General features: G+C 47.8%; 1 protein-coding gene across 1 annotated transcript in view; it reads left to right on the top strand.

Annotated features, from left to right (window-relative positions):
* The window catches only part of nid2a (nidogen 2a (osteonidogen)), a 36,888-nt gene that overhangs the window by 342 nt on the left and 20,660 nt on the right, over nt 1-15,886 (top strand). Inside the window, exons 2-8 of the mRNA XM_061256961.1 lie at nt 1,206-1,508; nt 6,109-6,350; nt 6,959-7,527; nt 9,112-9,261; nt 11,950-12,195; nt 14,236-14,436; nt 15,345-15,572. Of these exons, the coding sequence (XP_061112945.1) occupies nt 1,206-1,508; nt 6,109-6,350; nt 6,959-7,527; nt 9,112-9,261; nt 11,950-12,195; nt 14,236-14,436; nt 15,345-15,572 (1,939 nt within the window). The remainder of the gene's footprint in view (nt 1-1,205; nt 1,509-6,108; nt 6,351-6,958; nt 7,528-9,111; nt 9,262-11,949; nt 12,196-14,235; nt 14,437-15,344; nt 15,573-15,886) is intronic.

Raw genomic sequence — 15,886 nt, 5'->3', positions numbered from 1 at the left:
TAAGTAAATCAAATACAGAACATTTTATTTTCGACTTGGGACACTGTTTTTTTAATATATTAATTTGTCCTATTACTAACTATACATCATCTCAAGGTACCATTGGTGAACTATGCCCATATTCTGCGCACGTGCATTGCAACACGTATATATTGGTGAATGAAAGACATGGCCTATTTGTGATAGCGTAAGGAAAATAGGATGGAAACTAGTTAAATAATTTAAAAAAAGAAATGAATAATAATAACATTTATATGATCTACAGATATGTATATGGAGCGGTCCTTTAGCAATCGGGAAGAAGGCAGAAGATTCGTATGATAAGAACTAATCAAGTTGACAAAATCGGTATCAATCTTACACTGTGTTTTGAATTGCAAATATTAAAGTTGGTAGTTCTCTGAACAAGTTAGTAGGATTTCTGTCTATATTATGCTGACTCTATATAATTCACTTGTTGTAGTCAAGTGAATAAACCTAATGCCTGAGATTTCTTTAAACTCAAGAGAACTCATAACTCACTCAGAGTGGATGAGTGAGTTGTACGCTATGACCCAGAATAACCCACGCAATGGCAAATGGTTTGTGGACTGTTTGTTTTCTCTTCAGACCGTGGTACTGAACTTCCGTTGTAACTGCGAAACATTATTAAATTAAACCACACGTGGGATTCCTCAAAAGGGTTTATGCATGAGCCGAGTTGACCACTCCCGGAGAGTCGGGGACAAAAGAATCAATTTTTGTTGCGCTAACAGATCGACATCCGTAGTGTGCTGGAATCTGAAAAAGTGATCGAACTCTCGAGATGGAATAGTAAAGCTGTCATCATGGCCTCACACCAGATGTAAAGTCGTTTAAAACATTTTATGTAGTGCAGTTAGCAGGGTGTAATCTACTGCCCACTCTAACGGAGGCAAGTGTCGGGTGCCAAGTCAAACGTATGAACAGATGGTACTTCCAGAGTATTGTCTAGCAATTTGATTTTATAAAATATATATATATATTTAAAACAATTCAAGCAGTGTTCCAAGACATTTCAGGATGGAAATAAATGAGTATATACTATATAGGCCTATGAGTTGCGTTAGAAGACCACAACACAATTGTCAACTCTGTAGCTACTCTGAGCATTAAGTAGGCTACTGTGCTGTCCAGGCCCTGGTAAATGAATGAAGGTGTCATAATTCCCCCTTCTCCGTCCTCAGGTGGCCACCAATGGGATTATATCAACCCAGGACCTTCCGATGGAGAAGCAGTATGTGGACGACAGCTTCCCCACCGACTTCCCCGCCATCGCGCCCTTCCTGTCCGACATCGACACAAGCCGCGGCAAAGGCGCCATCTATTACCGGCTGGAGGAGTCTCCCAGCGTGCTCAACCGGGTAGCGCATGAAGTGAACAGGGGCTTTCCGGACGCGCGTTTCACACCCACCTACGCTGTCGTCGCCACCTGGGAGAACGTGGGGGCTTACGAGGAGTTGAGCCGTAACGCGGGGCCGTCCAACAGGGTGAGAGTCAATATCTGTCCGTTCTGCGCCCCGTAAGGGCTTTGGTTGCTTTGACTGCATTGTGACCTCTTACGGGTCAGAGGTAATCAGGAGAGGTCATCAGCTGTATTCCCACTGGAGTCCACCCCCACCCCACCTCGCCCCACCCCATGCTGACCCTATCCCACAAAGGTGTCACACATGACCCGTCTTTAGTGATTGCCAAACCTTAGCCATTCCCTGGTCTATAGTCATGTTTTGCCAAGATCATAAAATTAAGGGACAAAAAGGTAGTGAAACAAACCTTTTTTTTTTTTTTTTTACAAGTTTATGTAAACGACACCTTTATCTAATCTTTCATTAAGGCTGATTTTAAAGTGCTCTGGCAAAAGTTTGCTTAAGGGCAAAAAAGATATTGTGTCAGCAGCTCAAATTAATCTGATAACATACCTCTCTGTAACTGTGCCAATGAGATCCTGAAGAAAGATATGTCTTTAACCATGTCAGCATTGTTCTGCAGAGCATAATGTTTGCACTGTACAAGCACTCACACGAAAGAATGACCTGGTCTGCTTAAATGCAACTCTTGTGTCTTAATACTACTACTAATAATCGTAATAATACTAATAGCAATGAGAGGCCTTTCACTTTAATCTGTTATATTATGTTGCAGTCATCACATAAGCAAGCTATTGTGAGCTGTTGCAACTCTGGTCTTGCACACACAGCTGCTTGTTTAAGGAGTCAATGATAAACTCATACTCACAAATGTTTACACAGCGTGTACGGTTTGGGTTATTAAATCCTTGTTTACTGATTATTACGCTCCATATGAAAAAGACTTTGGATGTCGAATGCGTCAGGTAGTCGTGTTCTAACTTACTTAATAGTGGAATGCTGAGGGAATTTTGGCTTGGGTACAATTTGTAGGCAGGGCGGGATTTCTGAATGTATGTGGTGTGTCTTTCAGCGTAATCTCAGATAATGGCTTTTTAAACTGGTCAGCTGTTTGCAGGGTGAGGACAGGGATCCCAAACAGCTTTGTGGTATGAAAAGCGGAGTGTTTCCAAAATTTTTTGAATCATTCATTAAGGTCTGGGGTTGTTTTCTTGGGGGGCCCCAAGTGAAAATGGCTCAATTTCAGCCCCAATGGAAGGCAAGCGCGCAAGTCAGAATGTTCCGCGTCGCCGGGTTATTCTAATGCGCTCAAATGAATCGGCTTTTCTCTTGGTGGTGTTGCCATTTTTGGCCCGTTCCGAGCAATTTGAGAGACAGCTGCACCGAAACGAAAATATTATCTTTCATTATTTATTTGTTCAGTCAGACACCCCTTGCACCGACCGGTAACAAAGTGTCTTCAAAAACACATTCCCCGTGCGATCGAGGGGTTTCCCCCTCTCTGATAGCAAACAGGATGAGCCAAAGGGCAATGCTGTATTAAAGCAACATGAAGAGTTGACCTTTTGGAGATGTGTAATGTGTGCTTATTTTGTGTGCTTGTTTCGAGGGGGTTTCCAATGCAATTGCAATTTAAAGGCAATAAAGCTGTATGAAATAGGCAGGCCAGTCAAACCGCTTTTCTGAAGCTTTATAGCGCCTACTGGACTCAACCTGCAGGTTGGCAGTCCAGCTATCTGCAGCTGCTGCTGCTCCAGTGCTGGAAACAAACAAGGAATCAAGTCCGTTATCCCAGATTTCCTCTAAAGTCCTCTAGCACACTTTGCAGAGAACAGCAAACTCGGTGACCCGCCAGACAGACTCGTTCTCTCTACCTACTAAGTTCTGGTCTGCCATCTTGCTGAGATCTCCCTGGAACAGTAAGGATTGACTACTGTTAACTAAGTACCTATTTTTGAATGGTAGACAAAGGCACAAATAATTACCACTTATTCTTTACCTTAGCACTGGCTCAGTTAACACAGTCAACAGTGCTTCCTTATCCATCGTACTGTTTTTCCAATTTTGTTCAGCTTTTTTTGTCAAGCTCAGAACTTCTGAAACCACTGAATTACTACATCCCTGTTGATGGGTCCGATAATCTCCTGTTGAAGTCCAGCTACTTTGTCTGGGATATTGGGAATAGCTGGATCTGTGTGCCACAGTGTTGAGATTCCTCTCCCACACCCCTTCAGATGTGACTCGAGGGGTTCCCCACTAGTTCTGCATTCCCAGACGTCGCTGACTCACCCACCAACATGTTTATTCAAAGGAGCTAATGACTGTTTCAAAGAACTATGCACTTGAGTCTCACAGGTGTTCCATGCAGTGGTTTTGGGCTTGAGACATTAGTCGGTACAAATTGTCGAGGCTTTGTTGTGTTTAGTTTTCTTTCTCTACACCTTTCATCTCTTTGTAGTATATGTGTTTTTTTTTTTTAAACATGGATTGGTTTAACTAAATAACTGCCATTACTTGCGAGGAAAGACTGCGGATGATCCCTTGTGTTTTCATTTGGGATCTGTCCACACTAACTTGTCTTGGCGGTGGGTCTCTGCAGTCCCGACACCCCCCTTCGGATCCCGGAGATCTTGTGGAATTGTCACTGCTTTACCAAAACCGGCAGTTAAAATTCGTAATGAACAGGTCTGGCTTCGGGCGGCCATCTTGGACAGCGTTTTGTGCCCCGGCATTGCCGTCCCCCGGCCGGACCCCGTCTGGCCTGCCCAGGCCTTGCCGCACGTGGGAGCCTAATTATTTACAACAACATCTTTAAGCAATCTTGTTTATGGGCGTGTATCTGTGCCACTCGCTCGGGGGCAGTGTGGTAATTAGAGTGTGAGGCTGGAGGCAGGGGTGGGGGCTGTGCTGTGGAATTTAGGGGGGGGGGGTTGTGGCACTCGCAGCCAGATGAAGCGGCGTCCCCGGGGGGAGGGGGAGGGGGGAGGGGGGCACGGTGACATTGTTTTGAAGGTGATAGCTTCATTCTCAACTGTTGGGATTAAGCTGGGTTGTGGGTATTTCACACTGAGCCTGACGCTCTGTGAGGTGGGGGAAGGGTGGACGGGGGTTACCGCTAACTTCCCAACCGCAAAAAAGCAGCTCGACCTAAGTTTTTAAACAGCTGGTAGCTGGTTGACCAATTCTGACAAGCTCCTTACTCAACACGGTTTGACCAGCTCAACCTTATGTTTTGAAACGGCTGGTAGCTGGTCGTTTCGAGCTGGTCATAGTTTTTTTTTCAGCAGGGTTATGTTCCCCTCGCTCGCAGATTGCATTAGCCTCACATAGGGAGGCTGTGGGTGGCCCCAGAACGAGGCTGTCATGTCTGACGATTAAAGATAAATCCCTCAGGCCCAAAGAGCCGTGTTCTGGGGGGGGGGGGGGCTTAATTAGATGGCACCAAGAGCAGAGAGGCTGTATAACAAAGTGCGACGGTGGGACTTCAGGACGGTGGTTTTTACACCGCTTTTAATTATGGCTTCGGCGGTGTGTAGGCCGTCTTTAAACAAGGTGTGAAAAACAGCGGGGGGGGGGGGGGGGGGGGGGGGGGTTGGCTTTGAAAAAGCCCATAAACATGTTAGGGAGACCGAAACTATCCCACGGCTTGTCAGACGCGGGACGCTGAGGGGAAGGACAACATCCAGGCTGAAGTTTTTAGCTGAAGTTTGTTTAACGCTAAACTGTGAGCGGCTGTTAGACTTGGGGGAGCACACTGGCGTAAGGTTAACGGTGGTTCCAAGGGTGAGTGAAGCAAGACTTTCCCTGCAGGAGGGAAGAGGTGAATACCAATGTAAACCAATGTTACTGCCGCTCACATCTCCCAGAGTGGGAGGAAAGCTCTCAGTGTGCAGCTGTGGTCTGATCGACCAGCTGAGGTTCCCGAGAAAAAGATAAGACGCAGATCCCTGCCAAATGAACCCTCCTTCACCCCTAGAGCTACTGGCCACAGTCCACACTGGCACGTCAGGATTCTATCCTGGAATGCGGGGCCCTTCCATGCACTAGAACAGGGGTACTCACCTTCTTATCCTGATCTTATCCTGCGTTTGTTCCAACCAAGCAGTTACACACCTGATTCTACTAATCACGGTAAAGTAAAGACTAGTAGAACCAGGTGTGTTATTACTGGGTTGGATCCAAAGCCTGCACACACAACAACCTTCTCAAGATAAGATTGAGGCCACCTGCTCGAGAACAAGAGCAGCGAACGACAGATAAATAGCTGAATGCCATGCCTGTGTTTCCTTGAAACTGCTGCACATAGCAGCCGAGTGTGTGCTGATGGCTCTTTTGCACTGATGTAGTGATCATTGGGAAAAGCCAGTTGAAATGCTGGCATTTGCTTGCTAATAAAGAAATAATATGAAAAAATGTAAGCACCTGCATTTAAAGTTTGCTTTCAGAAATATAGCTGGGCTGCTCAAGCTAACTGTCCTTTCATTGTGTTCCCTTCTAAAAACCCAACCAGTTCCATATATTTGAAGTATAGCTGGAACAAAGTTTTTAACAAATCAAAAATGCTGAACCCAGTGTATTTCATGGGTGATGATTTTCCACACGTAAATATCTGGTGTTAATTCAGCTCTCATAGAGTTTATACGAGTCAAACGAAGAACAAGAAGCACATGTACACTGTGAGAGTTAATTTAACACTGAAACTTTGACTGTCTCTTCCCCGCAGGTGAACACCTTCCAGGTGGTGCTGGGATACGATGAGACGGACTCGTACGCCCTGTTCCTGTACCCGGAGGACGGGCTGCAGTTCTTCGGCACGCGGCCCAAGGAGTCCTACAACGTGCAGCTGGAGCTCCCGGCCCGAGTGGGCTTCAGCCGGGGCGAGGTGCCCTTCCTCATCTTCTCCCGCACCGAGGGGCCCTACTACAGCCTCACCAGCAACGAGCAGAGCGTCAAGAACCTCTACCAGTGAGTGCCCCGCCCCGCCCCGCCTGCCCCTGTCCCTGCCCCTAGCCCAGGGGCCCCAGAGCTAGGCTCCCTTTGGGGGAGCTCACAGGGGCCCGCTGGATGGCTCCGTATTTAAAATAAATGTTTAAATTTCATGTAATTTCTGCTTGTAATTAGGGATGGGTATCCTTTTGCCGACACCGATGATAAAATGATACTTCTAAAGTGGTGCCGGAAGTGATACCTGTATTTTCTGATTGCAAAGTCGAAGAAATAGAACATTTTAATTGCTTTGTTTAATTGTTGAAATGATCATTTATACTTATGATTTATACCGTTTTGCTTTTGCCATTTGAGTTTTGACCAGCACCGGCTGTCACTGTCACTGAGTCGACAGAGCAAGTCTAAGGTTAGCTTGTGAAAGCGTGTGGCACTGAAATGAGGCACCGGAACCTGTAGTCAGTCCAATTGGTACCGGTTGTAACCGTTACCATAGTGATTTAAAGTTTTGGCACGTTTAATATAACACGCAGCTACAATCATCGATTGGAACCGTTTCTCAAAATTGTGATGTTTCTGAAAGAGTGAAGCTTGCTGGGAAAACTCCTGACCCTAACTCTCCTTTTCAGGATGGGGAATACCGGCGTTCCTGGGATGTGGCTGTTCCACATCGGAAACGGCTACTCCTTCCAGAACGTGGTCCCCGCAGCCCTCGGCGTGCCGGTCCCCACAGCGGCTCCACTGGGCCGGGGGGGCGGGCACGGCACCGCCCCCGAATACTACCCTGACGATCCCTTCTACGACCCCACGGACGACGACTACCCCACCATCGAGCCCCAGCCCGAGTTCCTGCACCCGGGGCAGCGCGACCCCACCCAGCTGCGGCCCTCCCTCATCGGGGTGCACGAGACAGAGGCCCTGCCGGGGCTGTCGCACCTCCAGCCGTACGGCGGTGACCTCCCTCTGACCTCTGACCCCCAGCACCCCGAGGCCCTGCCCCCCCTGTCCCCAGCCTCGGGCCCTGGGGAGTACCCCCTGCCAGAGCCCCGGAACCTCCCCCTGGAAGATGAGGACCAGCACCCTGGCCAAGCGGCCTACCCTGGCAGGGAGGACACCCCCCGCCTGGAGAGCAGACCGCCCTACGCCCCCGACCACCACGTAGTCAGTGTGGAAGAGGACGTGGATTTCGACTCTGGAGGTGAGCAGTGCGACAGAGCGTGAAACAATGCGATAGTTTTCACAAAACAAATCTCTCTTCCATTGATCAATTCATACTTTATTACCCTCAAAATTACCCTCTACAGCCTGTACAGCTGACTTGACCAGGCTTCACAGAACTTCAACAAATACCCTTTTGTTGAAGTTCAGGAAATAGCCACAAAAAACCAAAATTGTTTTTCTTTTCTCTTAATGAATTGGGTTTTCCTTTTACTCTTATGAAGACAATCAAATACTGGATGTCTGCAGTGGCTACTTCACTTCAGCGTGTTTCAATATTTAAGTCTGTGAATGGCTAAATATTCCACACACCTGGTTTCCAGGGCCTAAGTTGGCTGTTGATTGAAAGAAAACCACAAAAGTCTGCAGGTCCCGTGGGCCCTGTGCAGGAATTTAGTTTGAGGTCCCCGCTTTTACCTTTAAACCAAAAACAAAGCTGTATTTTAGATGCAAGCTTAATCACATTCGACTGTTGCCTTGCCCTCCTGGCAAGTTTCTCAAACCCACAGTGGGTTACCGCTGTGAAATTCCGGATTAGGATTTTTTTTGTTTTACAAACTTGGAAAATTTGACTGAAATTGAAGTGTCGACAAATTCGAGTGTTGGCCTACTGCCATTTTTATTGTTAAGGGTAAGGGCTTAGTGAAGGAACTGCGAGTAAACAGATTAGATTTTCATTTTCACACAAAGACAGACTCAGTCTGAGGAAAGGCGATTTCCAGACATTGAGTCACAAAGCCAATGATCCAGATGTCTAGAGAACTGCCATTTGTTTCATATTTGACAGTTAACAGCGGTGCAGTTTTTAGGATTGGTGAGATTCTTTTTTGTGTGTGGCACAGAGAAGAGACTGTGTGGTTATTCAACAATAACGTTTTTTGTCTGCTCGAGAACTCTGATCTTAAGGACACATGCTTGCTATTGGTTCCAGCTCACCAGATGTGCATAATGCTTTTTAGATAGATGAAGATTCACACTGGAGTATTTTATAAATGTTAATGTGCTTAATATTCTCACTTACTCATCTGTGCATACTTTTTAACAGACATGCTGTATAAACGCTCTATATGGATTTCCAAAGTGTGTTCAGTAGTATTTTGTAGCAGTATCCCTAGTGAATTATCTTTGATAGACTGTGGGACACTTAGGACACATTTAAGTGAAGTCCAGCACTCTATCCAGTACTCCACACATATTCACCTTATGTTAGTCGATAGTGTGTGCTACATGTAGCCGTCAGTACTGGGACAGAGTGTAGCCTTGAAGAGCTTTGACTCCCTGCGATGGATGTCCTGACGCCCCTCTTTGTCCCTCTCCCCTCGGGGCACTGGGACTCACCCCCCCCCCCCCCCCCCTCCTCTCCGTACACTCCTCCTCGTTCTCTCTCCCCCGCTCGCCCTTCTCTCCTTCCTGTTGAAGAAGTGTAGCAGATTTCTGGTCTCTCGTTCCTCTCGTTCCTTCTCCCCCCCGCCCCCCTTCCCCCCGTTCCCGGCCGCAGTGCTGAGAGTGACCGTACCTCTAACCTCCTCTCCTCCTCCTCCTCTCTTCTCCTCTCCTCTCGCAGTGATCCACTACTCCACGGAGAGCAAGGAGACGTGCCTCAGGTTCCCGCACCACTGCTCGCCGAACGGCTTCTGCACAGACTACCCCAGTGGCCTCTGCTGTCACTGCGACGCCGGCTTCTATGGCAACGGCCGACACTGCCTGCCAGACGGTAAGCTCCCGGCGATGAAAGGGCCTCGGTGGTCCGAGACGCTTTGAGTCACGAGATTCACGAGTAAACATGAAGTCTCTGTGGCCACCTGCGTGCGTCTGGAACGCCAGTGTTTTTTTTCCTCTTGACTGTTTGTGGGCAGGAACGCGCAACAGCTAAGGCTCAATAGCGGCCATTGTTGGCGGGCCTGGTCTTTTTAAACCGTTTAAACGGCAACAAAGCTGACGGTTTAGGTACCTGTGTACGAAGGACTTTGCTGAGAGATGCTTGCTGTCAGAGCTGTCGTTGAGTTAGAAAGACTCTGTTTAAGATGTGTTGAAGTGACCTTGAGCCATTTCTACAGATGTTTTAATGTAAGTACTTTAATGTTAATCTCGTCTTAACATCAGATAGAGCAGTTTGCATGATAGCTTTTTTGAAGGAACGGAACTAAGGTGGACCATGTATAATTTAATTTACTGCTGCAGCTATAAAGATATGGCAGAAATAATGGCTTGCCAGGTGCACTTAATTATATGTAAGATTCAAAAAAGGGTTTTGAACCCGAAAGTGAACTTGTTTTAGTTGCAGTAAAAACCCCCCACTTGGACAGTTCTTACAGAGGCTACATCTCTCTGAGTAAATGCAGCAGCACTGTGTGTCCAGTGTGAATTGCAAAAAGAAGGCATACTGTTATTCACTTTTCTTAGCACCTTGGAGTGGTACAGTGAAGTTGCACCAACCATAATTTATTCACCAGTGTGAACTGTAAGAAATAAGCACCCACGCAAATTAATGCACATATGCACACACACACACACACACACACACACGCACCCACACACACACACACACACACATGCTAATCTGTGTGGCACTTCCTCTGTTCCCCTTATCAGACTGTGGACTTCCTGTCACCTCTTCCCCAGCTGGCACTCTCTTATTTACAGTTACAGTTAGCTTACAGTTATTTATTTTATTCTCCTTCTTCTTCTTCTTCTTTGTCTTTATCTTCTTCCTCAGTTCTTCTTTGCCTTCATCTCTTCCCCTCTCTCTCTCTTCCTATGTCTCTCTCTCCCTAACTCTGTCTCTGTCTCTCTCTCTGTCTGTCTCTCTCTCCCTAACTCTCTCTCTCTGTCTGTCTCTTTCCCTAACTCCAACTCTAACTCCGTCTCTGTCCCTCTCTCTGTCTGTCTCTCTCTCTTCCTGTGTCTCTCTCTCTCTCTCTCTCGCTAGCTCACTCTCTCTGTCTGTCTCTCTCCCTAACTCTAACTCTAACTCTGTCTCTGTCCCTCTCTCTCTCGCTAGCTCACTCTCTCTGTCTGTCTCTCTCCCTAACTCTAACTCTAACTCTGTCTCTGTCTCTCTCTCTCGCTAGCTCACTCTCTCTATCTGTCTCTCTCGTCCTGTGTCTCTCTCCCTAACTCTCTCTCTCTCTTGTCTGTCTCTCTCTCTTCCTGTCCCTCTCTCTCTCTCGCTAGCTCACTCTCTCTGTCTCTCTCTCTCTCTCTCTCTCTCTCGCTGAGCTCATGGACAGGGTCTTCCTTCCATCTCAAGCTCGCTCAACAGCGTCATCACGTTCCCGGCCGTGCTGTTATTTCCTGCTAAGTCGACACCTCTGGGGTCACCTCGCATCCTCAGACAGACCTTTCATTCTGAATCCGAGCCGCCCGCTAATTACCTGGAAGTGGCGGCTTTTCCCATTCAGACACGGCGCTAATATCCTTAATTCTCCCCGCGGTCGCATGTGTAATCACCACGCCGTCTTTAAAAACCCACCCTTTTAAAGTCTCGTTTTGAACCTGTCAACGCCGTCCTTTCATGATACGTTTCAACACGCTGGAATGACATGAAACCGGTTGCCAGATGTGCTCGCGAGGCGGCGAAGAGAACAATCGTCCGCCGACTATCCGCCGTCTCCTCCAGGGCTTTCCATTGTGTCAGACGAACCGCCGGAGAACGCGCCAGTTCTTTCTTCTCGTGTTAATGGTTCGTGTGCTTAAAAGTATGTGGTCATTAGGAAAGAGCCTGCTGCAGGGACACTAGAGGCATTGTCTGAGGAGGGGAAGCCACGGCGAAGGCGTGATGTTCAGATGGTGTCCTCATGGGTCCTTTGTGGAGCTCTGCCATGCCCACAGCGAAATAACAGGATGAGCCCCTGATGTGACCTAAATGTGCTCTCCTGACCTCCCCCCCGCCCATGCGTGGATGTTTACCTCCCTTTGTACGGTACTGCCCATGTTTTCCAGGGATAGAGGGCCTTTGGTTTTCATTCCTGGAAAGCCAGGTCAAAGCCGACATTGTGGCAATACTACCGTCATGGTGGCGCCATGAAACGACCTCTCAGAGAGCTAGACCCAGGGCTGGGGTGGCAGTTCCCTTAAAATCTGTCAGTTCCGGAAATTAAATTTAATTCAGTTAATTAGTTTAAATATCTCCTTCTGACATTACAGGCCGGTTTCACGGACACAGATTAAATTGCCGTCCTGGACTAAATTGAGTTCTGTATGGTGAATCTCCACAAAATAATGTATTTAGTCCAGGACTTGGCTCAATCTGTGTCTGCAAAACTTAAAAATTAATTTCAATTTATTTCCTGAATTGACGACACTGGGTCTAACCTGCGCCCGCGTTCGATCCTCAGTGGCGGTAAGTGCGACGGCGTTTTTCGGGTCGTGAGATGTTCTGTCCGCTCTTCCACCCCCCCAGGCGCCCCTCATCGCGTGAACGGGAAGGTGAGCGGCGAGGTGATGGTGGGCTCCACGCCCCTGCGGCTGGACGACGTGGACCTGCACGCCTACATCGTGGTGGGGGACGGCCGAGCCTACACCGCCATCAGCCAGGTCCCGGAGCCCATTGGCTGGGCCATGATGCCCATGGCTCCCATCGGTGGCCTGTTCGGCTGGCTGTTCGCCTTACCGCTCCCCGGGCACAAGAACGGCTTCAGCGTCGCAGGTGAGGCCGGGTGATCTGATTAATGGAGTAAGCAGTGTTTGGATAGTTAACTTTGGTGACTTTTGCTCTGTTTGTTTGTTTGTTTGTTAAAAAAAAAAAAAAAATGGCCCTTGTCCTTATCTTTGTTTTACAGGTAGCAGTTGAAATTGTACTTACCTCTAGGGTCTTTCAGCGAACTTATCCCTGGTTATGGGTATGCACTTTGTTGTACGTCGCTCTGGATAAGAGCGTCTGCCAAATGCCAATAATGTAATGTAATGTAATGTAATGTGAATGGTTGGCATTTATATAGTGCCTTTATCCAAAGCGCTGTACAATTGATGCTTCTCATTCACCCATTCATACACACGCACACACACACCAGCGGTGATTGCCTGTCAGTCAAGGCACCAACCGGCTCGTCTTGAGCAATTGGGAGTTAGGTGCTCCGACACACCCAGGGCAGGATCGAACCGGCAACCCTCCGACTGCCAGACGACTGAGCCAGTGTCGCCCACATACAGGGTGATCCACAGTGCTTTAGCTACAGTAAGCGGTGGTGGCTCAGTTTTACCCAGGGTGTTCCAGGTGGGGTATGTTTCTGTGGGGTGTAGAAGCAGTGTTCTACCCCAAGTCTTACTTTGGTTAGGTAAATGGTAAATGGTTGGCATTTATATAGCGCCTTTATCCAAAGCGCTGTACAATTGATGCTTCTCCATTCGCCCATTCATACACACACTCACACACCAACGGCGATTGGCTGCCATGCAAGGCGCCGACCAGCTCTTCAGGAGCATTTGGGGGTTAGGTGTCTTGCGTCAGGGACACTTCGACACAGCCCGGGCGGGGGATCGAACCGACTGCTCTTACTGCCTGAGCCATTGTGCGCTTCAGTTTATACTGTTATTCACTTTTCTTAGCACCTTGGAGTGGTACAGTGAAGTCACACCTAAGTTACATAATTTATTCACCAGTGTGAACTGTAAGAAATAAGCACCCGTGGGGTGTCTCGGTGGCGCAACCTGCAGAGCACTGACCGCACGCTCGTTGTGAGCCGCGACGTCAACGGTTCGAATCCGACCGTCTGACGATTTGTCGCATGTCTTTCCCTCTCTCTCGCCCCCATTCTTCCTGTCTCTATATACTGGCCAATAAAGCTGAAAAAGGCCTAAAAAATATCTTTAAAAAAAAAGAAATAAGCACCCACGCACATTAATGCGCATACGCACACACGCACCCACGCACCCACACACACATGCTAATCTTGGTGGCACTTCCTCTGTTCCCCTTATCAGACTATGGACTTCCTGTCACCTCTTCCCCAGCTGGCACTCTCTTATTTACAGTTACAGTTAGCGTACAGTTATTTATTTTATTCTCCTTCTTCTTCTTCTTCTTCTTTGTCTTTATCTTCTTCTTCAGTTCTTCTTTGCCTTCCTCTCTTCCCCTCTCTCTCCCTCTCTCTCTCTCTCTCTGTCCCTCTCTTGAGCCACTGCCTGAGCCATGTCACCCCGAGCATGGTCACCTGCATTCATTAAAGCTGGTTAATTTAATTGAATCCAGTTCTGTAGTTATATGGTTTGGATGGAGCAAAAAAACCAGGACCGGCAGGTGTAGCATCTGTGCAATGTCAAATGTGTGGTTGTATTCCTCCTTGCATTTCCTCTGATGAAAAAAGGGGCACACTCTTGGATGGATGTTGCATTTTTTCTCGAAATCTTCTGAAAATAACAAGGACGCAGAGTTAGACCTGCCTGAATGAGGGTAAATCTCATGTTACTCGACATACCGCTAAATATAAGTCACCTGAACAGAACTCCAAATTCCAGGGCTTTGCCGGAGATAATCATTGGCAATTATGTTCGTCTTTGACAGCCATTCAAAAATGAAAGGGTAACCTTGGCTCCGACGGTGTGGGTAGTTGTAATATGTTCATGCTTAACTATCCCAAATTGCTGATTTGTACTGACAAACCGCCAGGGCCCGTCTGTTCAGTGTTCAGTCGGCGGATTGCCGCCCTTGAGGCCGCACCAGGGGTAAACAATATCCGTCTCGTCTCAGGTGCCGAGTTCAGACACGTCGCGGAGGTGATCTTTTACCCTGGGAACCAGCGGCTGACCGTGATCCAGACCGCCCAGGGCCTGGACTCGCAGAACTACCTCAGCCTGCAGACCCGCATCCACGGCAGCGTGCCCTTCATTGCCCCCGGGTCCACGGTGCAGATCGAGCCCTACAAGGAGGTGTACCATTACTACCCCTCAGGTGTGCCCCCCACCGCCTTCGCCTCCCAGCTGCAGAGGATTGTATCTGAGTCTCACATTCTTCTAGCGAAAGACTTTGTCGGCTTTTGTTCGAAATAGTGCTGATTGTTTCAGTAAATACTGGAACGCTAGTAGTTGCTTGTATTTGCTCTCTTGTAAAAGAGATGCTTCAGTGTGACTGATTGCATAAATAATGTCTAAATGAAACAAAAACAGACATGGTAAATGTCATTTTCATCTTGTGAGGCTACCAGTTCTCATAAGTGGGAGAGAAAGAGAGAGAGAGACGCCCAGTCATTGTTTCCAAATTGGTGGGGAAAAATTTAAGAAACTTTATGAATGCATTTTTTTTCAATGGTTTTTTTTGTGTTTAGCTTGCGTTCTCGTAGGAAGTAAATCCAGACAGGGCCATAGACAAAGTGGCAGGAGAGGGGTCCCTCCAGTAACGTGATGTCATAACTCCTTCTCTCCTCCTGCAATCTGTCATCTCTCTCTGATAGAGATCAGGGGGTGAGCCAGAGGAGGGCTAAAAATAACAGCACTGGATTTACTTCCTTTTAAAGGAAATCGTCTATTTCTGATGCTCTTGCAAAGGAAGTTGTTTATCGCGTTCATCAGTTCGTTGAACCATTTTTGTATTCCTTTCTATATCTCATGATATGGTGTGGGATTACAATGTTGAAATATAGACCTTAGTAAAAACTTTTTTTTTGTATGTTTGAGCCTGATGTGCATTCTGGGTAATGTAGTTTGATTGTTCTCTGTGGTCAAGCGGCGACCTCCACTTCGGCTAGTACATGGGGTGCATTCTGGGTAATGTAGTTCAATTGTCCTCTGCGGTCCAGTGGCGACCTCCAGTACCTGAGGTGCAGTCTGGGTAATGCTGTCTTTTCTCCGTGACTATCCCAGTGGCAACCTCCAGCTCGCTGCGGCAGTACACGGTGGTGTCGACTGAGGGCGGCTCGGAGACCTTCTCCTACCAGCTGCGGCAGAACATCACGTACAGGGACTGTCGCCACGGCCCCCGGACCACCCCCGACACCCAGCATCTGCACGTGGAGCGCACCTTCGTCATGTACGTGAAGGAAGAGCGCATCCTCAGATACGCCATCACCAACAAGATCGGGCCCCTGGGAGGTATGCCGTGTGCGGGGGAGTGTGGGAGCACAGAGCAGGCACAGGGGGGAGGGAGGCTGGGGGGTGTAATGGGAATGAGGCCAGTGTCTTTTGGGAGGGGGAGTATGATCCTGTGTCTGGCTATTGCACATTAAATCTGATGGCTGTGTGAGAGAGTGTATGTACGTATATGTATGTGTTCAATTGCGTGTGTGTGTCTATTGTACTTATGTATGTTCTGAATAGCAGTGTCTGTGGAATCTTCTAGAATACAGGTAAATGAAGAGCCTGCATGTTCTGAATTGCCTGTGTGTGTGTGTGTGTGTATTTGCGTT

This window comes from Conger conger, chromosome 1, assembly GCF_963514075.1.
Source record: "Conger conger chromosome 1, fConCon1.1, whole genome shotgun sequence".
Lineage (NCBI taxonomy): Eukaryota > Metazoa > Chordata > Actinopteri > Anguilliformes > Congridae > Conger > Conger conger.
This window is presented reverse-complemented; position numbering and strand designations above follow the sequence as displayed.